The sequence below is a fragment of the Thermobia domestica genome, chromosome 13 (assembly GCF_964235325.1).
Source record: "Thermobia domestica chromosome 13, izTheDome1.hap1.1, whole genome shotgun sequence".
NCBI classification, from domain to species: domain Eukaryota; kingdom Metazoa; phylum Arthropoda; class Insecta; order Zygentoma; family Lepismatidae; genus Thermobia; species Thermobia domestica.
The window spans coordinates 80,637,965-80,662,190 of NC_137466.1; the positions used below are offsets into that span (position 1 = coordinate 80,637,965).

The 24,226-nt window shown below is 35.9% G+C and overlaps 1 protein-coding gene across 1 annotated transcript in view; it reads right to left on the bottom strand.

The window, feature by feature from the left end:
- The window catches only part of LOC145667652 (uncharacterized), a 388,129-nt gene that overhangs the window by 33,610 nt on the left and 330,293 nt on the right, over positions 1-24,226 (bottom strand). Inside the window, exons 10-11 of the mRNA XM_081735111.1 lie at positions 23,778-23,873; positions 16,120-16,312 (exon numbers count right to left, since the gene is read on the bottom strand). Of these exons, the coding sequence (XP_081591237.1) occupies positions 16,120-16,312; positions 23,778-23,873 (289 nt within the window). The remainder of the gene's footprint in view (positions 1-16,119; positions 16,313-23,777; positions 23,874-24,226) is intronic.

Sequence of the window (24,226 nt, forward strand, 5' to 3'; positions counted from 1 at the left end):
GGATAATTAAAGAAACAAAAGAGCTTCGTTTCATATTGTGAAAATACAGTAGAATTTCAAACTAAGGGATTAAATAACGAAACCGGAAATAGTAGTTTTTTCACTTTGTGCTGCAATCTTATACTATATATAAACAAGGAAATTTCGTTTCACACCATGATACTATAGTAGACTTCCAAATTATGGAAATTCAATACTCAAACTTAAAGTAGTACATATATAACTACTGGTTGCAATAGAATAATAATATCAAAGATAGAACCTGTTCCTCGGAGGCTGAATACTTATCAAAAAGCCATTACTATCTATCCTCTACTGTATTTGTTCTATGGTAATAAAGATTGAAACCAAAAATTATTAATTTCAGCCACTTCCGGTTTGAATAGAGGGTTAAGGGAACGAGATAGACTATTCTTGATATGCTGAATCGATTGCAACAAAAAACTTCTCGATATCTCTAATAGTTTTTGCTATTTGAAAATTAGTATTGAAAACAGAGGTACTAGTAAATTCAGCCACTTCCCTTTCGATATAGTGTTGCGAATTGTGATGACATATGTATTCTTGAGACGTCGTATCGATTGCAAAAAAACTGTTTTCCGCTATATATTACGTTTCTGTTGTATAGAAATTAATATTGAAAGCGGAAATGGTTAATTTGAAGCATTTCCGCTTTGAATAGAGGGTTAATGGAAAAGATGGAACCTGCAAGCTGAATACATTGCAGAAAACTACCTCTCAATATCTCTTACCTATTTCGCTCTATAGAAATCAGTATTAGAACTGGACGTAGTAGTAAATTTCAACAACTTTCGCTTTTGGTAAAGTATTGCGAGCTGTGATGAAATGCTCTCTTGAGACCCTGTATCGATTGGAGAAAAAAGTTTGTATTTCTATCACGTTGTTCTTCAATCTATTACAAGTTTTGTTCTATGGCGATAAATGCTGAAACCGAAAATGGTTAATTTGTACCACTTCCAGTTTCAGAGAGAACAGAAAAGATTAAACCGTATTGTAGCCAAGCTGAATAAATTGCAAGAAACCGCATCTCGATATCTGTTACCCTTTTTTGTTCTATGGAAATCAGTACTGAAACCGGACATAGTACTCAATACCAACCACTTCTAATTTTGATAGAGTGCTTTGGGTTGTGATGAAATGTTCTTTTCAGACCTTAAATTGATTAAGAAAACCGTCTGCCGCAATCTATTACTATTTTGTCCTATGGCCACAAATCTTGAAACCGGAAGTGGTTAATTTGAACCACTTCCGGTTTGAATAGAGCATTGGAGAAGAAGGAACCTCTTTCTGTGATGCTGAATAGATTATAGAAAAACCATATCTCTTAATGTTTTTGCTCTAAGATTATTAATTTAAAACAAAGTATTACTAAATTTCAACCACTTCCGTTCTTGGTAGTTTTGCAAGTTGAGATTATGTTTTCCTGAGACATTAAACAAATTGCAGCAAATCGTTTGTCGCTATCTATTGACTGCTTTATTTCTATGGTGATAAACGTTGAAATCGGAAATGGCCAATTTGAACCACTTCCGGTTTGCATAGATGGTTAACAGAGAATATGGGACCTATTCTTGTAAAGCTGAATCGATTGGAAAAAATTGCATTTTGATATCTCTTACCGTTTATTCTTTGATACCTGGCAATAGACGGACGGGCAAAGCTGTGCAGGTAAGAAGCCCGTAGCTCACCTACGGGGTTAGTGAGAGCTGCGAATTATAAAAATGATTGAATATAGCATATACTAATGTCGATTTCATAGTTTTTTGGAGTCACCGAGGTAAATATCGACACTTCCAATGACGTTTAAGTCCAAGTTCAGCCACATCAGCATCCCGGTCGGTGTCAAATATAGAAATAGGAGGGCAGAAAATAGAACAGGTGTCTAGTTTCGATATCTGGGTAGTATTATTAGTGATTATCGAAGTGCGAACGTGAAATAAAAAGAAGAATAGGAATGGCAAAAAAAAAAAAGCCTTTAAGAGGAAGAAAAGTCTGTTTTGTGGTACCTTGAATAAAGAGTTGAGAAAGTGTTTCGTGTGGAGTATTGTAATGTGTGAGGCACAAACATGAACATTACGCAAATGGTGGGGGAGAAAAGAACAATTTTAAACATTGTTAAGAAGAGAAAGAGAAAGTGGTTGAAGCATTGGCTAAGAAGGAACCGCATCATAAGGTTCGTGCTAGAAAATTTTGAGGCAGGTAAAAGAGGGAAAGGACGAAGGAGACTATAATTAATGAATTATATCAAAACAGAAAAAATCGTACGTGAAGGCGAAGAGGTTCGCAGAAGACCGTGGAGCATGGAAGCTTCTGAGCTGTAGCAAGTGACCTGCCAATAATGATCTATGATGATGACGATGAAATCCAATGCAGAAAAAACCTTCTCCCTATGTATTACCACCTTTGCTCTATAATAATCAATGCTGAAAACGGAAATAGTTGATTTCTGCCACTTACGGTTTGAATACATAGAGAGTAATAGAGGAGATGGAACTATTCCTGGGATACTGAATATATTTCTTTAAAAAAGATTGCTACCTCTTACCTTGTTTGCTCTAACACCTGTTGACAGGCAGACCGACGGACATTTGAAGTACGCATTGCATAGTTTGGGAAGTCTAAAGGCTAATTCACATATAAGATGCTGTGCCCCATCTGTGCCGTGGTCCACGAAATTTCTTTTCATATTTTTGACATTCATTGGATTGTCTTTTTTAATTTGCACATGAAGTGCCGTGCCCGTGCTCGTGTCGTTCCTCCGCCAAGCCGTCTTGAAGAGAAATCATTCCGGTCTCTACTCGACGGCTGCGATACTTCGGCTTTCCTCGGAGAACTCGAAACAACACGAAAATGACTATAACCAATAAGAAGGTTTTCTTCCTCGCAACGCATCTTCGGAAATTGTTTAGAAAGCAGTAGCGGCACGGAACGGTATGTGTGAATGGTCAAGACCATGGTACGGATAGAGCATGGCAGAGGAAAGGCATGAGCACGGCATTCTATGTTAGTCCGGTCAATTCAGTGAAAAGGAAACGCTAACCTGAAACAAATTCCAGCAACATGTATGTGAACAATTTTTGTCTCTACCAAGTATACAGTAATGTATACAGTGTTTTTAAATTGTGTTATGACGGTAAAACAGTGTTTGTTGGAAAAGTAATTGTTCTGCGTTGAAAAATAAGGAAGTTAAAAATAAGAAAGTAAGAATTTCGCTTATTTTCGAGGCTAGCGGTGACCATTTTGAAAAAAAAAAAAAAAAAAAAAACTTCCCGTTTCCAGATTTTGATAGACATTATTTTCAGTTGATCAGTACATTTGGTAGAGGTAAAAGCCGTAATTGTAATGGAAAACTAATTATTCTAAAATTTAAAATAAGGAACTTCAGAAATTTCACTGATTTTCGAGGTTAGCGGCGGCCATCTTGAAAAAAAAGCCATTGCTGGTTTCCAGATTATAGTAGACTTTCCTTCTGTCCTGGTAGAAGTTAAAACACCTGTTAGAGACAAAAAAAAAAAAAAAAAAAGAGTTTGATAGATTTTTTTAAAGATTATAAATAAAGGAATCCATAGGAATTTCGCTTGTTTTAGGTTATTGGAGGCCATCTTGGAAAAACCTACTTCCGGTTGTCAGATTTTGGTAAACTTTTTTTCTCTTGATCAGTATACCTGGCAGGAACACAAACAGTTTACAGACCTTTGTTCTAGGTCTGACGTTGAAATTTCATTGCATGAGAACCAGAGGAACTTAACTCCAAAAATGCTGTTTTCGTTTTCTTCATGTTTGGACATAATTTTGAAAGCCCTACTTGGTGTAAATGGAACGTAACGTCATCTGTTCTCCTTGTCGATCATCTGTTGTAATGTAGCTCAATTACCATCTTATTAAAACCACATCTTTCTAAGAAAAAAATATTTTTGTCCTCTCGCCTGTAAACCTACGAAAATGGAGTTACGTTCCTCTCCCTCTGGTTCTCATGCGACGACGTGTGACGTTCTATTGATCCGACTATGTTTGAATTAGAATTAAGAAATGCGTACCTGAACAGTAGCTTCAAGGTGATCTTGAAATGAACGTAGACGCTTAGAAGCGTAGGTTATGAATTTTATTACGAAAAATTTGCTATTTAATTAATATGAGGCTAGCTTCCTGCCTTATGTAAACTCATGAAAAAAAAAAAAAAAAAAATAAGATGTCGCATTAATCTTCACATATGGACATAGTTACCTTTCAAAACAACACAAAATGTTATTTCATAAAGTGAAGGAAACAGTAAATCTCTTCGGAATAACAAGTTCCTAGTTCCCATTGATTTATTAACACGTGACCTTTCATTAGAAGATCTTATCATAATAAAAACATTGCATAGTTGGCATATCAACTGCCTAACCAGATTAAGCTAAATGTTATTTAGTCGATAAAATATAGGCATGCCAGGCAGAAAGGGGAATTTTTTGTCACGAAATCTCTGCTTTCACTTTACAGAAACTATTGAATGAAATAGTATGTGAGTGCGTATATATAAATTATTATTATTATTATTATTATTATTATTATTATTATTGCTATTTCTCTTTAACATGCAGCTGAAACATTTTCCTTTGAAACACTGAAACAAAGAACATTTTATGCATTGTTACATTAAAGAAAAATAGTTCATTCTATTCTTAATATACAGGGCAACTCAAAATGAATGATAAAAAAAAAGGAAAAGTTACCACCAGTGAATTAATTTTAGAAGTACCCATTTAACCTAGTTCCATTTGGTAATACTGAAAAAGAACTCGCGACTTTCCGAAACTACTCACTAGTAGTGCTGCTATGCAAAATGACGGAATTAGTGACAATGAAAGCTTACTGTGTCCTCGGAAACTTCATCGGTAACTGTTGTTTGTGTAAACAGCATAATACTGCATTTTGTCGCGAAGTATATATGAACATGTGATGCGAAGCTCAAAAGACCGATTTTTGAGAAAGTCATCCGAAAAAAAAAAAAATTCAATCTTCTGAACTTTTCATAGAGAAATGATCTATTCAACATGACTTGTTATGGTCCTTACCGAAATGTGGATTTACCGTATTAAATATGAACAAAATGGAACTGTTTTCACAACTTTAGATTTTCACCTTTCAATAAAGAATCCTTACTTTAAAGGCAATAAGGAAAGTTTCAAAGAAGTCCTGGACAACCTCATAAAGTCCTTAATTTAAAAAAAATCTCTATAAATATTGAACAGAATGTATTCAAGCTAAGTCTAGAGTGCACATACATCTGGTCAAACTAACAGACTGACATTCAAAAATAATTCTTCGGGATCGGGGTTGAAGTTTGACGTCCCATTTCAGCAACAAGGCTATATGAGGCATAAACCTACAGTTTAAAATGTAATGTGAACCACCCTAATGGCGTTCAGATTCGAAGGCTCTTCAACTGGGAATCGAACGCGGAACCGCATTCACCAAAGGTACACACGCGCTAGCAACTAGGGCAGCAGGAAAAGTGGCATCATGATGCATGTAAGCCTTTAATTACAAATCAGTAGGTCCCGTCTCATATAGCCTCGTTGCTGAAAGGGACGTTAAACTCAAAATCAAACCGATTCTTCTCTCTCTTTTTCGCTGTCACGCTACTGATTTCACTTCTATTTCGCTTGAAATTAAAAAGATTTTCAGCCTATTCGCGTATTTTTAATAAGTATTAATGCCAGCATGTTGCAAACCAGGGGCGTCATTTCAGACTTCGCTTGGGGGGGGCAAGAGCACTTCTGACATAAGATTTTCACGTTTTGTACTAGTATATTAGTAGACAATCGACTAAAGTATATTAATTCCTCAAACTCTTGGGGGGGGGGGCAACTGCCCCCTCCTGCCCCCCCTAAATGACGCCCCTGTTGCAAACCCCACAGGGTTGTGATTTCGTACGTTGCAAATGGACTTAAGCATAATTTCACATCCTGTATCATATAAAGACTTTGTAAGACTTACTGAATTAGCTTCTTCTGACGTTAAGGACTCATACAATCATGTACACTCATGTCCAAAATTATAGTCGCATGTCTATAAATATGCTGTTGTAGGAATGTGATTTGATAACGAATTCGCCCGGTATTTCTTATAATGTTAGTATGTGTACAATCGGCAAAAACATGTATGTGGCAAATTTCATGTCAAGAGAGCACTAAATAAGAACAATAATACGAAAATAAAACTTTCTTGTCCATTTAGCAACATTTTGTTTTACTTACTCTAATTTCCGTATTTACAATTCTTTTCCTATGAAATTTACCACAAATATACATTTTCAGATTATACACGTAATATCAGTATTAAAAGTACCCTGTACAATCATTATCATATTATATCCTCACAAGAAGACAGTTATAAGATATGCGAGAATCATTTTCGATATGAGTGTACATATTGTGTGGAATTAAATGTATACGTTGTGGCATATCTGTAATACATCCGTCCATAATATACTGTGATGCTTATACGTATTTTATTATATTCAAATTGAACTTATTGAGTTTTGTATAAGAAAAGAGTACGTATTATTATTAGTGTCATTTTTACAAAATTTCAACATTTATGTAATATATGTGTGGATGAAATCTTAGACGCTGACATTACAACTTCATGTAACAAAATTTCTTCTTTACATAATGATGGAAAATACTGCAGTAATGCATCTTGCTCATGCAATGTAAAATTCTATTGAAAAGAAGAAGAAAAAGAATGGTAGATTTTTGAGTTATTTAAATATTTGTACGATGTCATAATTTGTATTTTATATCAGTTTATGAGGGAATCCTAAGATGTATTAAAGTGCATTTCTGGTATTGGTAATTGTAGCAATTTGTTTGATATGAAGTTTTATACAGTGAATGTAAAAAGTATTCATACACCTTTGAAAATGGTAACATGTAACTTATCACAGTGTACAAACACCACTTGAACTGAAAATTTGAATTTTATTTCTTCAAGTATAGGAAACATGACACCAAATACACTGATATGAAACAAATTAGGGCTGTAGCAATAAAAAGAAGTTACTATTCGTGCATGAAATTCAAAAAGGTAGTGAAAAGAAAGAAATATCAATCAACAAAAAGTATTCATACATTTCACTTAGCGTCTTTGTTTTCGTCAGATTGGGTCATTTTAGTACTTCGTAGGATATCCTTTTGCTTCTATAATAGCTTTAATACGCTTTGGCATCGACGTTACCAAAGCCTTGGTCTTTGATGAGGGAATTTTCTGCCATTCCTCTTGCAGAGCATTTTGCAAGTCTTGTTTATTCGAAATCGGTTGTTTTCTAATCTGTTTGTCAAGGTAGTCCCATAGATGCTCAATTGGATTAATGTCGGGGGATTGGGGAAGTGTTGGCATGTACTTTGGCGTATTGTACAAGAACCAAAAGCGTGTGTTTAAAACGGAATGCTTTGGATGTTTGTCCTGCATGAATATGAAGTTTTGTCTAATGCCCATTTGTTCAGCAGATGAATGGAGATTCGATTTTAAAATATCAGTGTACTGATAATGGTTCATCGTACGATCTATAAAGTGCAAGGACCCTACACCAGATGCACTTATACACTCCCAAACCATGATAGAACCACCACCATGTTTCACTGTGGGTTTCAGGTTTGGTTTTCGAAACTCTGTATTCTTTCCCCTTCACACCATAGTTCGTCCATCCGATGCAAAAATGTTGAATTTGCTTTCATCCGTAAATATCGCATGGTTCCAGAATTATTGTGGTGTATTTCGGTGTTTTTTTGTCAAATGTTAACCTTTTCTTCCTATTGACTTCACTCACAAAATATTTTCTTCGGGCTACCCGACCATGAAAGCCACGCTTTCTCAAGTAAATGCGAATCGTAGAATGTGAGACATGCACTTTAAGTTCATTATAAAGCTCACTTGCAAGCTCGGGCACTCAGACGTGGATGCTTTTTTATTTTTCGAACTATCAATGACTGGCAACACGTATTTAACTTCACTGGACGACCTGTTCTATGTGCATTTTTCAACGTTTTTCTCTGTCCCACTCTATCAATAATACTTTGAATAGTCCCTCTAGGCCTACCAACAATGCTTGTGATTTCAGAAAGTGACTTATACTGGTTATACAGACATTATAATTCTCCGTTCCTCTTCTATAGTTTCACGACTAGTGCTGTCGAAATCGGTTTTTGAAAAAACCGAAAACCGGTTTTTGAAAAAAGTGAAATTTCATAAAACCGAAATGTCGGTTTTGAAAACCGCATTTGCGGTTTCGGTTTTGAAAACCGCTTTTGCGGTTTCGGTTTTGAAAACCGCATTTGCGGTTTCGGTTTTGAAAACCGCTTTTGCGGTTTCGGTTTCGAAAACCGCATTTGCGGTTTCGGTTTTGAAAACCGCTTTTGCGGTTTCGGTTTCGAAAACCGCATTTGCGGTTTCGGTTTCGGAAACCGAATTTGCGGTTTCGGTTTTGAAAACCGCATTTGCGGTTTTCGGTTTTCAGAAAATTGGTTTTCTGAAAAACCGCAAATGTCACAAAAATTCTACAGCACTAATATCAAGTAACGACGAGAAAACAGCAAAGAATCTTTCCCCACACCGGCTCTCAGTTGCCAGATGGAGGGAAATTTCCCTCGGCGGCTTAGGGAAAAATGATCAAAATTTGTAGAAGGAAAAGAAGGTATTTTTTCTTAAAATGTCCTAAAGTGTAGGGAAATTCTATACTTTTACAATTGGCAGAATAAAAAAAAAAATAAGCTGCAATTTCTCAAAGAGGCACGGCTATCGTTATTGGGAAGTAAAAAGATACAGAATAAAATATGACCGGTGTTTCCGTCTAGTATAAACTATTGCAGGTGTCTGGGACTTGCGATAAGAAGCCAGTCGACACATGCAAAACCACAACATTCACATTTATCGGAGTGGCAACAAATCAACAATAAAATTGTGTATTGCGATAGAGATTTTCTTTCTTTCTTTTCTCTTTCTTTATATTAAGAAAGGGAGGTGGTGCCTTTTTGTTAACAAAAGAAAGAGTGGCAGTACTATTTTTAAAAATATGGGGAGAGAGTAATAATAATATAAAAGATGTCAGTTTAAGTGGATGATATTTCAAATTGAATTTCATGAGTTGCATGTGTAGTGATCTTAAATAGGGATATACCTTATTTCTATTGAGTGTTGGCTTATTACCCTATTTTAGCGGGTACCACCCGATTTTCAGGTTATATATTCGTCCCCCGCTTAAACATATCTTAATCACGAAAAACCACCCGCTTTTTGGGATTGGAGAAAAATCTAAGAAAACTTAGTTGATAAAGTGTTGGTATGATATATTCCCCGTAAACCGGTACACCTTTGACAATCTCAATCGCGATTGAGTTAAATTTGGACTCGCGCTCAGGCTCAAGCTCTGGGCTATCTGAGCAGTGCGCGTGTGCAGAATCATTTGCTAATAAGAGATCTGCTCTAATGCACAATGGTTTTCTTTGTATAGTTCATGTGTTTTCTATGTAATGTATTGGAGGTTCTATACGAATGAATATTCGTTTGTAGATGTTGTAACAAACATACTTGAATTATTCATACCTTCACAAGCTACAAGAATGCCGAACGACAATTTCAAGTGTAACTTTAAATACTCTTATAGAACCGAATTTACGTTTCTTAGCCAGGGCAGAACTCAGTTTGAAGCAAAATGTACAATCTGGAAAACTGTTTCGTTTGAAAAGTAGGATGCAGGGAAGCAAATTGGACCTCCCCTGATTTTTATATATTTTGTAAACTAGATCACGAGGAATACGAATCTGAAGGCGTTTTGACATTCCGACCTCCGGAACTCGAGATATTAAAACTTAAAGTTTAATATAGACGCTATATGAAAAAAACACAATATTCTCTATACGAAACATATTATGTCCTGAGAGATATATAAAGGTAACCAAGAAAGTTCTGTCGCTTTTTGTGGAATTCTGTGTAAAATTGACCCTCATACCGTGAGTTTAATGCGAATGGAGATAAGGCGAAGGTCAGTTGTTGGTGTGGGTATATCCGACATTCTACCTGGTTGTGGAAGTTCAGTTACAACGTAAACGTATGTAAGGACGGAGTGAATATGGAACCTCCACAGAGCGTCATAGGGGCGTGTATGCTGTACGAGTTCCAACTTGGATCAAACGCCACTGTAGCGGGGCGGAAGATACCTCAGGCCTTTGGTGAGGGTGTCGTGATTACGCAGACAGTGCAAGGGTGGTTTAGCAAGTTTAAGAACGGTGACGAAACACTCACGAAAGACGCACCACACGTGCCGGAAGACCAACACATGTACAAAATGAGGATCTTCAGGTAGCAATTGAGCCGAACAGACATGTGAGGAACTGGTGCTAACATTCAATGTTAGTCGAGAAACCATTCGCCAGCACCTCCATCAATTTGGGAAGCACTACAAGTTGGGTCTATGTGTCCCAGATGATTTGTTTCCGGGCCAGAAAGTCCTCCTGTGTGTTTGGTGGACTGCTCACGACATCGTGCATCGGGAACTGCTACCGGGCGGTCAGAGAAGAACATCAATGCAACTGTCTACTGTCAGCAGTTGAGCCGTGTTCAAGAAAAACTCAATACCCTGGAGCCAACACTTCTCAATCGCTAAGGGGTTCCCCCATTACGGGACAACGCTATGCCCCACATAGCTAGAATGAGCCGGAACACCATCCTACACCTTGAATGGGAAACACTATTGCATCCGCCATACTGTCCGGACATTATACCGTCCGGTTATCGCCTGTTCCTTTCCTTGGACACTCATTTTAGAGGACTCCAGTTCAACTCCGTAGTAGAGGTGCTAAATGCACTTGGTACCTTCTTCGCTTCACGGCAAACCAAGTTCTACCGCGAAGGAATCCATGCCCATCCCGAACGTTGGCAGAAGGTCGTTGATACTGATGGGTACTATTTTTGATCTTCCAGGTACGTCTTTGGTGACATATCTATGCTCTAAGTGATAGGTCAAAAAGCGACAGAACTTTCTTCGTTACTTTTATACATATTACATAAAACTACTGTATAAGTTCTAGTATCTCGAGATCGGGAAATCGGAATGTCAAAATTCGTTCAGATAATTGCTAATTTTGGTCCAGTTTACAAAATATATAAAAATCAAATAGTGTCCTTTTTGCTTCCTGGTTACTTTATGTTCGAATATCTCGAGTTCCGAAATTCGGAATGTCAAAATTCCTTCAGATTCGTGTTTCTCGTGGTTTAGTTTACAAAATATATAAAAATCAGTTGGGGTCTAGTTTGCTTCCGTTTTCACTTGATGTTCGAATATCTCGAGTTCCGAAATTCGGAATGTCAAAATTCCTTCAGATTCGTGTTTCTCGTGGTTTAGTTTACAAAATATATAAAAATCAGTTGGGGTCTAGTTTGCTTCCGTTTTCACTTGATGTTCGAATATCTCGAGTTCCGAAATTCGGAATGTCAAAATTCCTTCAGATACGTGTTCCTTGTGGTCTACTTTACAAAATATATAAAAATCAGGTGGGGTCCAGTTTGCTTCCATGGTCAATTTATGTTCGAATATCTCGAGTTCCGACATTCGAAATGTCAAAATTCCTTCATATTCGTGTTCCTGGTGGTCTAATTTACAACATATATGAAAATCATGTGGGGTCCAGTTTGCTTCCCTGCAGCCGAAAAGTACATTGAATAGTCGTCAAAGAAATAACTAAAAAAAAAAAAAAAAAGGATCGAACGTCAGTATTTGTCACCCTAATTTAGCTGTGACTTGTACAACCATCGAATTATCCCTTTCGCACTGTGCTGCACATATTACCATAATAGTCTTGGAGCAAATAAAAAAAAGTTAAAACACACATATAAATCAATACATTTGTCTCGATCGATAGATGCTTTCACAATTGTTAAAAGGTGTAATTAAAAACAGCAAACATTGTTTCTACTTTGAAAAGGACAATCCCTTATAAAACCGCAAACACGGTTTCGGGCGGCTTTCGCTTTCGAAAAGAGCTTTTTCGGTTTCAGTTTGGAAAACCGCATTTGCGGTTTCGGTTTTGAAAACCGCATCTGCGGTTTCGGTTTCGAAAACCGCATTTGCGGTTTCGGTTTCGAAAACCGCATCTGCGGTTTCGGTTTTGAAAACCGCATTTGCGGTTTCGGTTTTGAAAACCGCATTTGCGGTTTCGGTTTTGAAAACCGCATCTGCGGTTTCGGTTTTGAAAACCGCATCTGCGGTTTCGGTTTTGAAAACCGCATCTGCGGTTTCGGTTTTGAAAACCGCATTTGCGGTTTTCGATTTTCAGAAAATCGGTTTTCTCAAAAACCGAAAACCGCAAATGTCACAAAAATTCAACAGCACTATTCACGACCTTTATGTCCCATACTGCCGCACTTCCAAACTCCACGTTAATGCTGTGAACTTGAATGCACTCCACGGGAATGTAGAACAAACTAGAGTGCCTTTACAGGCCTGTCATTCGTTTCTGTACACGGAGAGTGAGGTATCCCTGTGAGAGTTGTGGTACTGTATGAATACTTTTTGCACATGAATTTTCAGACTTTTCCATTTTTGTCCCTGTAAACCAAGGTCAAAATAGCATTTGCTGTTTATACTTCCCCCAAGTCTTTCTTTCCGGAACACCTTTTCCTAATTGCCCCGTGAGTTGGATCTACATATTATGGAAGCGGGACAAAATCACATTTTTTACAAACATATTGCCTGTATGAATACTTTTTACACTCACTGTATTTTAATTATACATGAAGAAGTTTCGGGACTACTAAGCCTAAAAATTACCTCTAAGTCAAAGGTGGAAGATACTGCATAAGTAACATTCAGCAGCAGTGACGCAATGACCCATGAAATAAATATATGTAACACTGGCGCAGCAATATGTAGCACTACTTTAAAGAGATCAATACTTCGGAATCACCTCACGAGCAGTGTGACCACAGTTAGTACTTTTGTACTAGATCTAGTACCTTATATAATGTTTTTGTGTTTACTACGTTCACCAAGAAATCTAGTACTTTTGTCCTCCTCTTTTTTCTCATAAATACATTAGAGAGAGAAAAAGGAATCTCAAAAATTTGGCAATGTACTAAAATATCACTGTTCTTCGTAACTTTTTTTGCCATTTTTTTAAACAGTGGTATTTACGAGAGTGGAAGTGAGACATACGTGACGTTCGGTCGCATCTTCCAACTATAAATGACCACAGTCCGTTTAAACTGTAGATTAGTAAGGAATTAAAACTCGATTTTCTCAGTAAGCCCATTTTACGATATTACTTGTTTTCTCCCGACATTCTCTATATTTGTTATACTTTTGTTTCTTTAATTTTTTTACAGTGAGTTTTAATACGACAATTAAGCAGGGATTCCGCCAAGAGTTTTAGTTGGGCGGTGTAAAGTCAAAATTGGGACGGTGTAAGTGGTTTGCACGATTTGTATCGAATTTTGACTGTAAAAAAAGTTAAAGTTGAGGGTTCTTTCAAGAATGTACACGGGAGAGGGAGCTGCCGGAAACCTTTTAATAAGATATTAATATCGTAAAATGTCATAAATAGGGTGAAACAGGAGCAGATAAAATTTTAGTATTTTTCCCCCCAGGTCTAGTACCTTTTTTCTGCATAGGTTAGTACGATATACTTTTGCTGGGTGGTTACACTGCTCACGAGAATTGTTATGGAGTTTGATGGAACAACTAAGTTCAAAGAGCAGATGTAAAGTTCAGACCGGCCAGCTGATATCCGAAGCATGTGTAGATGTCAAAGCTTCACGCTCATTAAAAAAAAAAAAAAAAAAAGCTAGGTGTTCAAAAATGAACTGTGTGCTCAAAAGATCAAGGGAGCTGTATACTCAGATGTTCAAAGGGAACTTAGTGCTCAGTTGTTTTAAAGGAGCTTAGTGCTCAAAAGAAGCTGAATGCTCAGAAGTTTAGTGCTAAAGAGAAGGTGTATGCTCAGAAGTTGAGAGGAGCTTAGTGCTCAGAAGACGTTTAATATTAGCATGACAAGGTGATCGCAGAACAAGAAGAAAAGTAGTGAAAAGGTCGATGGTCTTCGATTTAGCCCAAGGAAAAATTAAGCTGGATGATAATGTTTTAAGGAGACTGGGAGGAAGGTATTATAGTAGTGAGTGTCAGTTCATAGCAATTTAAAATTCTATTTAAAAGAAGAAAATGAGTGATAGATAATGTGCATTATTATGATAAATTTTGGATATCATGTGTTAGGTTATTTAAATATTTATACAATGTGTTAGTTTGTATTTGTCAGCTTATGGGGGAATCCTAAGATGTATTAAAGTGCACTTCTGGTATTGGCAACTGATAATAATTTGTTTGGTATACAGTTCTATATTCTTTTTTTATGATTTATGATTATAATTCTGTTTTATGATTTAAAAAGTCTGTGTAACATGAAAATATGTTTCGTTGTTATTTGATATAATTGGTCAGTGCATGTTCGTATCTGTCCATTTTATACAAAATGAATATAATATGCCCATATTATACTCAACAACAATATTTAGTAATTTGCAACACTGTAATCGGGCAGCTCTATGTTTTGCTGTGTAGTGTTAACGGAATATCTACAGGTTACCATAAATGAGTTGTTTTTTGTATCCAAAAGTTTATAGAGCATGAATTCCTTATATCCACGAGTAAAAGTGAGGGGGAATGCGGGAGGAAGCCGTCTCCCCACCTCCAAAGATATGTATGGCGTCCCACTAGATCCTAAAAATTTACAATGGGCAAAGATAGGCAGGAGGACGGTATGACGTCATGCAACTACCTACTGTCCCCCTATCTTTCCAATTCCACTTTTACCCCTGCTTATATCTAAGACACTGAAATTTACAAGCAACAAAAATGTGCAATGCAAATAACGACAATTACTTTTGTCCTCTGTCTAGCTTTAAATAGTTGGCTACAACCAATTGACTAATTTCTCTTAAGACCATTTAACAAATACTACATGTATTACGAATTAGCGTAAAGTATTTAAATCCGTAACCGCAATGCTTGGCCTTTCACAGATCTTGAATTTTGCGACAAACACTCAAGCATGGCAAAGACAGTCAAACGAGATCCACACAATACGTATTCGGTCTTTCTAATCCAAATGCAATACCAGATGACGCTTACGTTGGAAATGAATTGAAATATATGAGAAAAACTATATTTTACGTTTATCACGTTATGCATTACGTATGACGTAATAACTGTTTAAATTTATTGGCTTCCGAGTCTAACGTTTTAATTTTCAAGCAACTAAGAATATTACAATGCATATTGTGTACTTTCTTTCTAATGCTTTTATGTTTTCTGTAGTGTTAGTTCACGCCTTAAATGTGTTACGTGTGTATTTAGTGCTTATAACGTATGATGATATTACATGCATATTTTCTTAAATAGAGACACTTGGAAATAAAGTTCGTATTTTTAGTTTTCTCGACAACCACTTAAATATTTTTAGAACGAACATTATGAGACTATTGAGGTGGAATTAGTCTATGTTTCTGTAATTTTGGCTGTCAAATTAAATTTTAAAATCTGTGAGAAATGTACCATTTTGTTCTTTTTTCTGTCCAGTTACAAAAAAAAATTACTCTTTTTGTAATTTCCATTGGGTTGGTTGGTTTGAGTATATACACAGTATTGAGCTTTATGTCCCTTTCTAGCTTTGAGACATGAACGAACAATTTAACATAGGATTCGAACCAAATGAGTTCTCAACAGGTATTGAGGCTGTTAAGAAGACATGAATGCTAATGGTTTCATATATTTCTTTGTGTTTGAATAAAATACCATGATTAATGTTAGACTTACAAAGGAAGGCAGTCCAAGTTTTATGACTTTGACAAAACTCAAACTTTATTTATTTATTTATTTATGTATTTCAGCAAGGTACCATAAGAACTAAAACATAAATACGTCCGTAATGTCTTGGTTGAGATGACTAATAAGAACATATATTAAAAAGAAAAAAAATTAAGAGTATACCTACCTTTGGTAGCAGGATACTTGCTAAGGATCTGAAAATTACTTTTTTAAGTAATAAAAGAAATTAGGTATACCTTTTATCACATCGAGATCCTATATAACCTGTTTGGCAAATACATCTGTTGCCAGCTAAACAGGTGCCTCCATTTTGACACGGCGGATCACATACTGGGTCAGTGCAGGAAGTCCCCGTAAAGTTCCTCGGACACTCACATTGGTTAGGTCCAACACACATCCCACCATTTAAACAAGGTGATTGACAAGAATCTATAAAATACATCATAAATATAGATGTCACTGAAGTATACTAAAAGTAATCAGAAAATGTTATCACAATGTGTAAATAAGCCGAAACCATTAATATCGAAGACAAGTCTTAAAAATTTTTACTTACTCCATCAGACAAGAATATTTATAAATTTTAGTTCGTAAAATCAAGAATGAGTTTGTAAATGCTTACTTGAGATTAATTGCATTGAATAATATAGCTACTTTTTCCTATTCCCGTGTACATGCCTTTTCTGGCAATACGAGTTTCATGATGTAAAACCGGCTCTGAACAGAAATGAATGTATTTAATTTTGTTGCTATAGGAGGTGCTGAACTGTGAATTATTATTATGGAGTAGTAGTGGACAATGTTCGTGTCGTAAAATTCCATCAAGGACCAAATTACAAGTAAAAGTATTACAGTATTTGCGGTAGTAGTAAGCAAGTGAAAAAGTTTCATTTCTGTCATTCTTGTAACACATTTTTGCCCGTCTACAATTCTAAAATTCATTAATCCAGTTTTTAAAAAGACGAGAAAACAATCCCTCACAGATTCACTAATTTTTATTTTGCAACGAGTTTTCAATGAGTAGATTACGAACTATTGGAGTGAATAGTAACATTTTCAATTCTACTGTAGTTCCGGAACAACAGGCTGTAAACTTAGGTTAAATCCGAGTGTCGTTCGGGAACGACACGGTCATTTAAAATTTAAAATACCAACCAAAAATTAATTTTGTAGCTATACTCTTTTATTAGCGGCAAACCTGATCCAAGAACGCTTTTCAGTCATTGTAGAAAGAGAACTAAAGAAGATGTATCATTATCATTCACAACATTCAAACATTATACTTTGCAAGAAATAAAGTTATTGTTTGCAATGATTATTCACAAATGTCTTGTACGGACACCGGCATCTTCTAGTAGATTGGTACTTTTTCTTTCATTTCTGAAAGTTTCAACTGTTAAGAGTACAAACTTAGCAAGATATGATTTTTTTTAATAACCCTTATTTTCTGCAGGACACAGAACTGTCAATTTAAATACCCCTAGGATCGAAAGTGTTAAGTGTGCTTTCCTCTACACTAGAAGTTAAAGAATTTGGGCGTTGCAATGCTAGTGCAGAGCAGTAGAGTTTGCAATGGACGAGGAAGTCTTTTCACTAGATAATATTTCAAGTGCTAAAAATCATACTAGAAATCAGCAAATTAAATTCACAGTACATATTAATATTTTTAAGGAGAAGAGAGGAGCCACGCGACCATGTTGAACCCTAAGCGTTATAGTGATACAATTAAGAACAAAAAAGTGATATCAGAATCACAAAATAAGAAAGAAAATATATACGCAATACATTAATAAACAAAAGTAAGCTTGCATCTATTAGTTAATCATTTGCTTATGCTGGTAGTGTAGGCTTCTACAGTACTTTGAAAGTCGATTATTAATAAACCAGTACTTAGAATTATACTACATGAACTAAAGTCGAATATTAATAAACCAGTACTTAGAATCATATTACATGAACTATACTAACAAGCAGGGTCGGATTTAGGGGGTGCACCGGTGCACGTGCATCTCCCATCCTTCGTTGTAAATATACATTATCTAAAATGAGAAGCTAGCAGTGAAAATAGCAACACTTTCAGAAACTTTCCGCCATTATTTTTCCGTTTGGAGCTTAAAAGAAAGCAGAGCTTTGCAAAAGCAATAGTTTAAGTCGATTTCCTAAAGGTTGAAGGGAAAGGATTCACCAAGCCTAATAATATAACATTTGCCAAGTATGAAAAAAAAATCTAGGAGGAGAGAACATTTTTTCCTGCATAACACTCGCGACCCTCTTTAAAATATTCCCCTAAGCTCAATGCATCAGCGTTGTCAGGGGCACACAACGTCTATGGGCACAAGAATATCGTCACATGTCACTTCGAAGTGTTTCAGTGTGATTGGTTATTTTGGGAATTATTGGTGCACCCACTCAGACAATCCTGGATCCGGTCCTGCTAACAAGCTTCCTTAATTATGAATTTTTCTTCGATGAAAAATCCACTAATGGAAATTTTGTTTGGAGAGTTTCAAACGAAAGAAATTCATCCTTCTTATGCACAATAGGAAATTAAAATCTTTGAAGAGGAACACTAATCCGATAAGAGATCAAATTAATGATATGGTAAGGAAGGAAGCACAATCTACAAAGAGAACATTGAAAAAGAGGAAAATTGGCACCACAGAATGGAGAAGCTAAAGCTCGATTTAAATTTAGAGAACATCTTACAAGAGGAAAGCAGATTTTGATAAATTAACTTCGGGGTCATCTTTCGTGAGGTAGTAGTACACATTTAAAGTGTTAATATTACAAACTGGGAGACCGCAATAGTCAGAAATAGCGGACAAAAAGCATCTTAAAGTTTCCGACTTGCCGTATATATGATACGACGTGTAAAGGTATCAAGTAACGGCATGGCAGGGTGAGGAGCATCTTCGACTCACGTGCAAAAGGTCCCGAGTTCGATTCCCGCTCAAGTCAACTTTTATTGGTTTTGTATTTAACCAATAAATAAATCCGTTGTATCTTCAAGTACAATATTATTTTACAATAGTTGATCATTCGTCAAAACAAGGGTTCAAATCATTTTGAAAACTCGCTTCTCCGTGTCCTCTTCATTAGTAATGATTGACAAAATGTATGCTTTTCCCAAGGATGCCAGAGACCAACACATGGTCTAGTGGGTACAGTGCTCTCTGTCTATGTGCCGTATGAAATCTGCTGTGGGGTATATTTGAATGTGATGATGCGGAACCCACTTTACCAAAAATTGTAGTGTCGTCCTCAGAAGTTCCTAAGGACGTTGAAAACGATAATCACAATTCAACGGCATACGCAGTGACAAGTTACAAAGTACAATAGCCTCTTTTGAGCTGACGATGTTCAGCTCTTCAGCGTATAGTACACAAAGGTATAGCATACCTATTACAAAAGAAATGCATAATTATAAGTGAATAAAAATGCTCTGGAATGTACGTGAGCTATCCTCACAAAACGATAGGCACTAACAAGAAAAACGGAAGGCAATTCGACAATGAGCACAACAAATAAATGAAGACTTCTTGCAAGAACAAGCTCTTTTCAAAAGATCCATGGCGAAACACACTTCACTTACATTTATAAATCTACTTTAAGTCTGACGCTGGACAATTTTGAAGCATACTACACATATATTACTCAACATTGCAGATGATAGTTGGTGATGTATTATCGAGTGGATTTTAACACAGTCTTCGCGGGAATTAATTTCCCTTTCCTCTTGATATAAATCAGCACAATGTTTTAAGTTTTGACAAATTGTTTCACTCTGCCTATAAAAGTAAACATCGCATGGTTGAACTAGAGGAGAGCACTTAGATGGTATTACTTTTACGGTACAAATAGGTATGCTACCATCATTCTGAAAGATTTCATCATATGAATCTGGCCTTATTTGACCGCCCCAAATATGGATAAGAAGAAGAAACTTATCTTTTTCTACCTAGGATTTAAGGCAATCAGTAAGAAAAGTTTTGTACAAATTTGTGGTGAGCCAGATTTCACGTAATTATTATATTTTTGTATTTCTCTGAGTAAGCATCTATGAACTTCTGAACTCTAGGTCCAAAGTTACCTGTTGCCACTTTCCAACAAAAAATACTTGCCCAGATAAAGTATTACCTCCTCTGCCCTGTGGTGCCCTTTTCTCCCTCAAGCGAAGTATGAAATGTCGCCCCTGGTTATAGCATAAATTCAGTATTACAAAGGGAATTTCCCCCTCATCATCCTTGTAATTTGTACACTGTCCACAGATATAGACACGAATCGTCAAGAACATTTCTTACACAGCTACTGTAGTAACCATAATACAACTCGTGATATCACGGAATAGGTTACATTTTGTTGCTAGTTAACATGGAACATTGACAGATTTTAAAATGATTTAAACATTTCTATTGTTTTATTCATTTATAAACATATGGCGAATTAATAATTTCCTTGTAGTTATAAATGGCTGCTTTACTGGTTAAAGCAGAAAAGGAAAAAAGTTAACTCGAGCGGGAATTAAACCCAAGACTCTTAGCGCGTGAGTCGTAGATGCTTCTCACTCTGTTACGCCGTCACTTAGTAACTTTAAGCGTCGTATGAAATATGCGACGTGTCGGAAACTTTAAGACGCTTTTCTCCGCTATTACTGGCTATGGCGCTCTCCCAGTTTGCAATATTAACATTTTAAATGTGTACTACTACCTCGCCAAGGATGGCCTCGAAGTTCATTTACCAAAGTTTGTTTTCCCGTTGTTAATGCAGCAATGATGATTGCACCGACTGTGTTTTCTTAGTATGCCTAAAAAATTCCTAGAGAGTCGAGAATAAAATGTATTAAATTTACTTAAAAATAAATAAACAAACTAAGATTTGTTGCAATTAACCGTCTTCAATCCACGCTGCAGAGAACTTTCGATCATTGTCAAGGGTTGTGAGATTTCTAGAATTCATTGTTCGCATTAATCAAGAAAAACATTCAGTTAACCACCAGAGTTTTTGAAATTAATATTAACTGTATCTATGATGTCAGCAAAAGGAGAATGGTGTTTTCCACATTGAAGAAAATAACGACTTTCTTAAGGAATTCGATGTCCGAAGAAAAATAATTAACATTGTCTATGCTTTTAAACGAAAAAGATCTGCTAATAATGAAACCAGACTTTCAACAGGCATCACTGAGACTTTTACAGACAGAGATTTTCTACAATTGACTCCATGGAGCTACAAAAAAAGTAGCGTTACAACTTTCTTGAACAGATTATTGCATATTATCCTATCTCGTACACAGTGATATTTATTATTTACCGTTCTATGTTCGACTTCAAATCTTTATCAGTTTATGAATTCGTATCATACATAGGGTTGTCACCTATCTCGATTTAGGCGGGACATCCTGAATTTTAAGAGAAGTTTCAGTGTCTCAAATTACGCCTAGGAGAACTCAAAATTATACAAACCACTTATAAAATGTGCAGGTAACATTTGAAAATTTCGACTCACACGATGAATATCTATGACTATCAAGGTATTGATATGATTCTATCGCTGAAATTTTTCGTGTTAGTAGCAATGAAATCACTGTCAATGGCATTATTCTTTGACCGGTTGAACGATCTATAACTTTTGTTCAACTAATCCCCAACAAGCAGACATTAAGATTTGCGTATTAAGGTATTAATATATGTGGAATATACACTTCTGAAGTGACTATTATCTTCGGACCAGTCTATGCCACCAGAGCGAGGACGAACAGTCATAGGAGGAACTTTGTGTCTGTAGTTACCAGTAAGTACATACTGGTATATCAGTATATAAACATTAATACAATCTCGAACTTGGAGCCGACTTTATATCATACATCTTAGTAATTAGGAAATTTACAAAAACATCTACGTTATTTACAATTGAAGCGAATCTGTTCCTTTGAAATACTTGGAAAATAACATACACTTGTATGATCAGTCCAAGAAATACATTTCATTTGTTTCTTTTAAGTACAAGCAATAATAGATGGTCACTTATCGAAATTCCTCAAGTTTTAAATAATATAAATCTGTAGCCTATGACAACCTACTTTAAAACTTACAAACAATTTTCATTCATTAATATCTAGCCTCTAAACGAGAAGCTCAATATGACACTACTTTGAGTTTCTGCTATGTAGGGTGGCCATTCGTTCCCGGAAGAAAAATCAGTACATTTTTAAGTGTTCTGACCAACGTTGATGGTATTACTAAAAGTGCATAGTGAATACTGCGTAGTCTATTGTAGAGGTATTTGTAGCAATACAGATATCAAGAATTTGTGGTTTGATCCACCTTCTTTGGGGGAAGGGGTTATTTTCTACTTTTGTATTATTGTGTATAACAAACGCCATATTAACTTTAATTACCAGAACCACATAAAAATATCAATTTTTGCGTGTGTTAGTGGGATATTTTTGATGCCTCTGTATGCTGCAAAAATAGAATGATTTCAATTGTTCCGTTTGGACAGCTAGGTACAAATAAAAGTGAATTGAGTTTGTGTGTGATCGCATCATGCAAAAACGGCTGAATCAATTAAATTGGTACTTGGTATGGTTTATCAACCTTAGGACTCTCAAAGATCTGATGATCAAAATGAATGATATTAGCCCCTAATATTCATAGTTTCAGGGTCGCTGAGATTAATAGTCACTCTCGACGCCATTTAAATGAAATGAAATCCTTTAGTTTTACGTCCCACGATTATGCCAGATAGGCTAAAGGAGACGGTGATAATGAGAAATAAAAGAAATTGTGAAATGAAGAAAGTGACGGGAAACGGGAGAACCCCGAGAAAACCCACGCACACGGTATTTGTCCACCACAAAGTTCACCTGGCGCGAGCCTATGCTCCGGAGGTGAAAATTCTACCACTGAGCCACCGCGTCGATGTCATTCAATTCTAAATTAATCCCTTATCGGCATGGAGAGTGAATGTGGGAATGAGGAGTGAGTGAAACCTTTAATAAAAAATAAAACATCAATATTATATATATATATATATATATATATATATATATATATATATATATATATATATATATATATATATATGTGTGTGTGTGTGTGTGTGTGTGTGTGTGTGTGTGGACAATTTTTTCATATAAAGAAGTCATCTAGAAACACCAAACTTTGTACACAGAGAAATCTTTACCAAACCTAATATTGTACGAAGCTTTTCTCGATTTTTGGCTTGGGAGGCAGGATTTGCAGGGAGGAGTGAAAATGTATCCGAAAACTTATGCAAGTTTGTAGAGCCTTTTAAGTACTCCATGCCTGTATGTAACCCGCATTACGTCACGGTTGTGTGGGGTTACATAACATCATAGGAGTAAGGGAATGGGTAGACAAGTAAGAACATTTTCTCTTTTCTTTAATCATGATTCTGAATTAAGAGACAGCAACGGCGGGTCCTACCAGATAGTATAAAATTATCGAAAACGATCGATATTAGTGTCCAATCCATAATTTTTGTGGTTGTTGTGATGAATAGCGGCGTTTAAGTACAAGTTAAGCTGTCATCGATATGGAGGGTGTGAAGTGATGAAAAGGATGAGGAAAGGGGGTGACATTACGGTTTTTGTCATTGTACTGTTATTAAAATGCGCATCCTAAGGGGAAGAGGGACTTTTACACGTGTTCTTGGTGTATTTCAACCCATAAAGGCTGTCAGTACCGTAAAGTTCATTTATCGACTACTATTTTAACAATTTACTCCAAAATCAGATAGAGTTGAAATAGCACCAAGTATACAAAGCCAGCGTGTTGAATTAACACTGTTATGTTTTCATTCTGTAGTTTACGTTTCATTTAAATATCCACGTTTGTGAATAATAACGACCCAGTATTTGCTTTCTACTTACAATTTTCACAGAATGATCCACTTGTTCCTGGTGGGCAAACACACAAATAGGGTTTCACACATTCACCACCATATCTGCAACCGGGATGACAAAGTGCTGGAAGAAAAAAGAAAGAAGAATAAATAGCTCTCGCAAAATAAATAAATTACTTTCTAAAGAAGGACGATTATACAAACAAAGTTTAAACAACCAATTGGTTCATGGTACAGCGAAACATTTTATTACACCAAAAATCTATAAAAATTAACACTCACATAACATGAAGGAGAGCAGTATTTGAAATTCATGACCCGTTTACCCTTGATTATCATTTGGCACAATAATTTTGGCATTCTTTAAGGAAGTTTTCTGTTCATACAGATTATATATATATATATATATATATATATATATATATATATATATATATATATAATGAGTCGTGCAGAAATTGAATGTGCGTCCAGGGT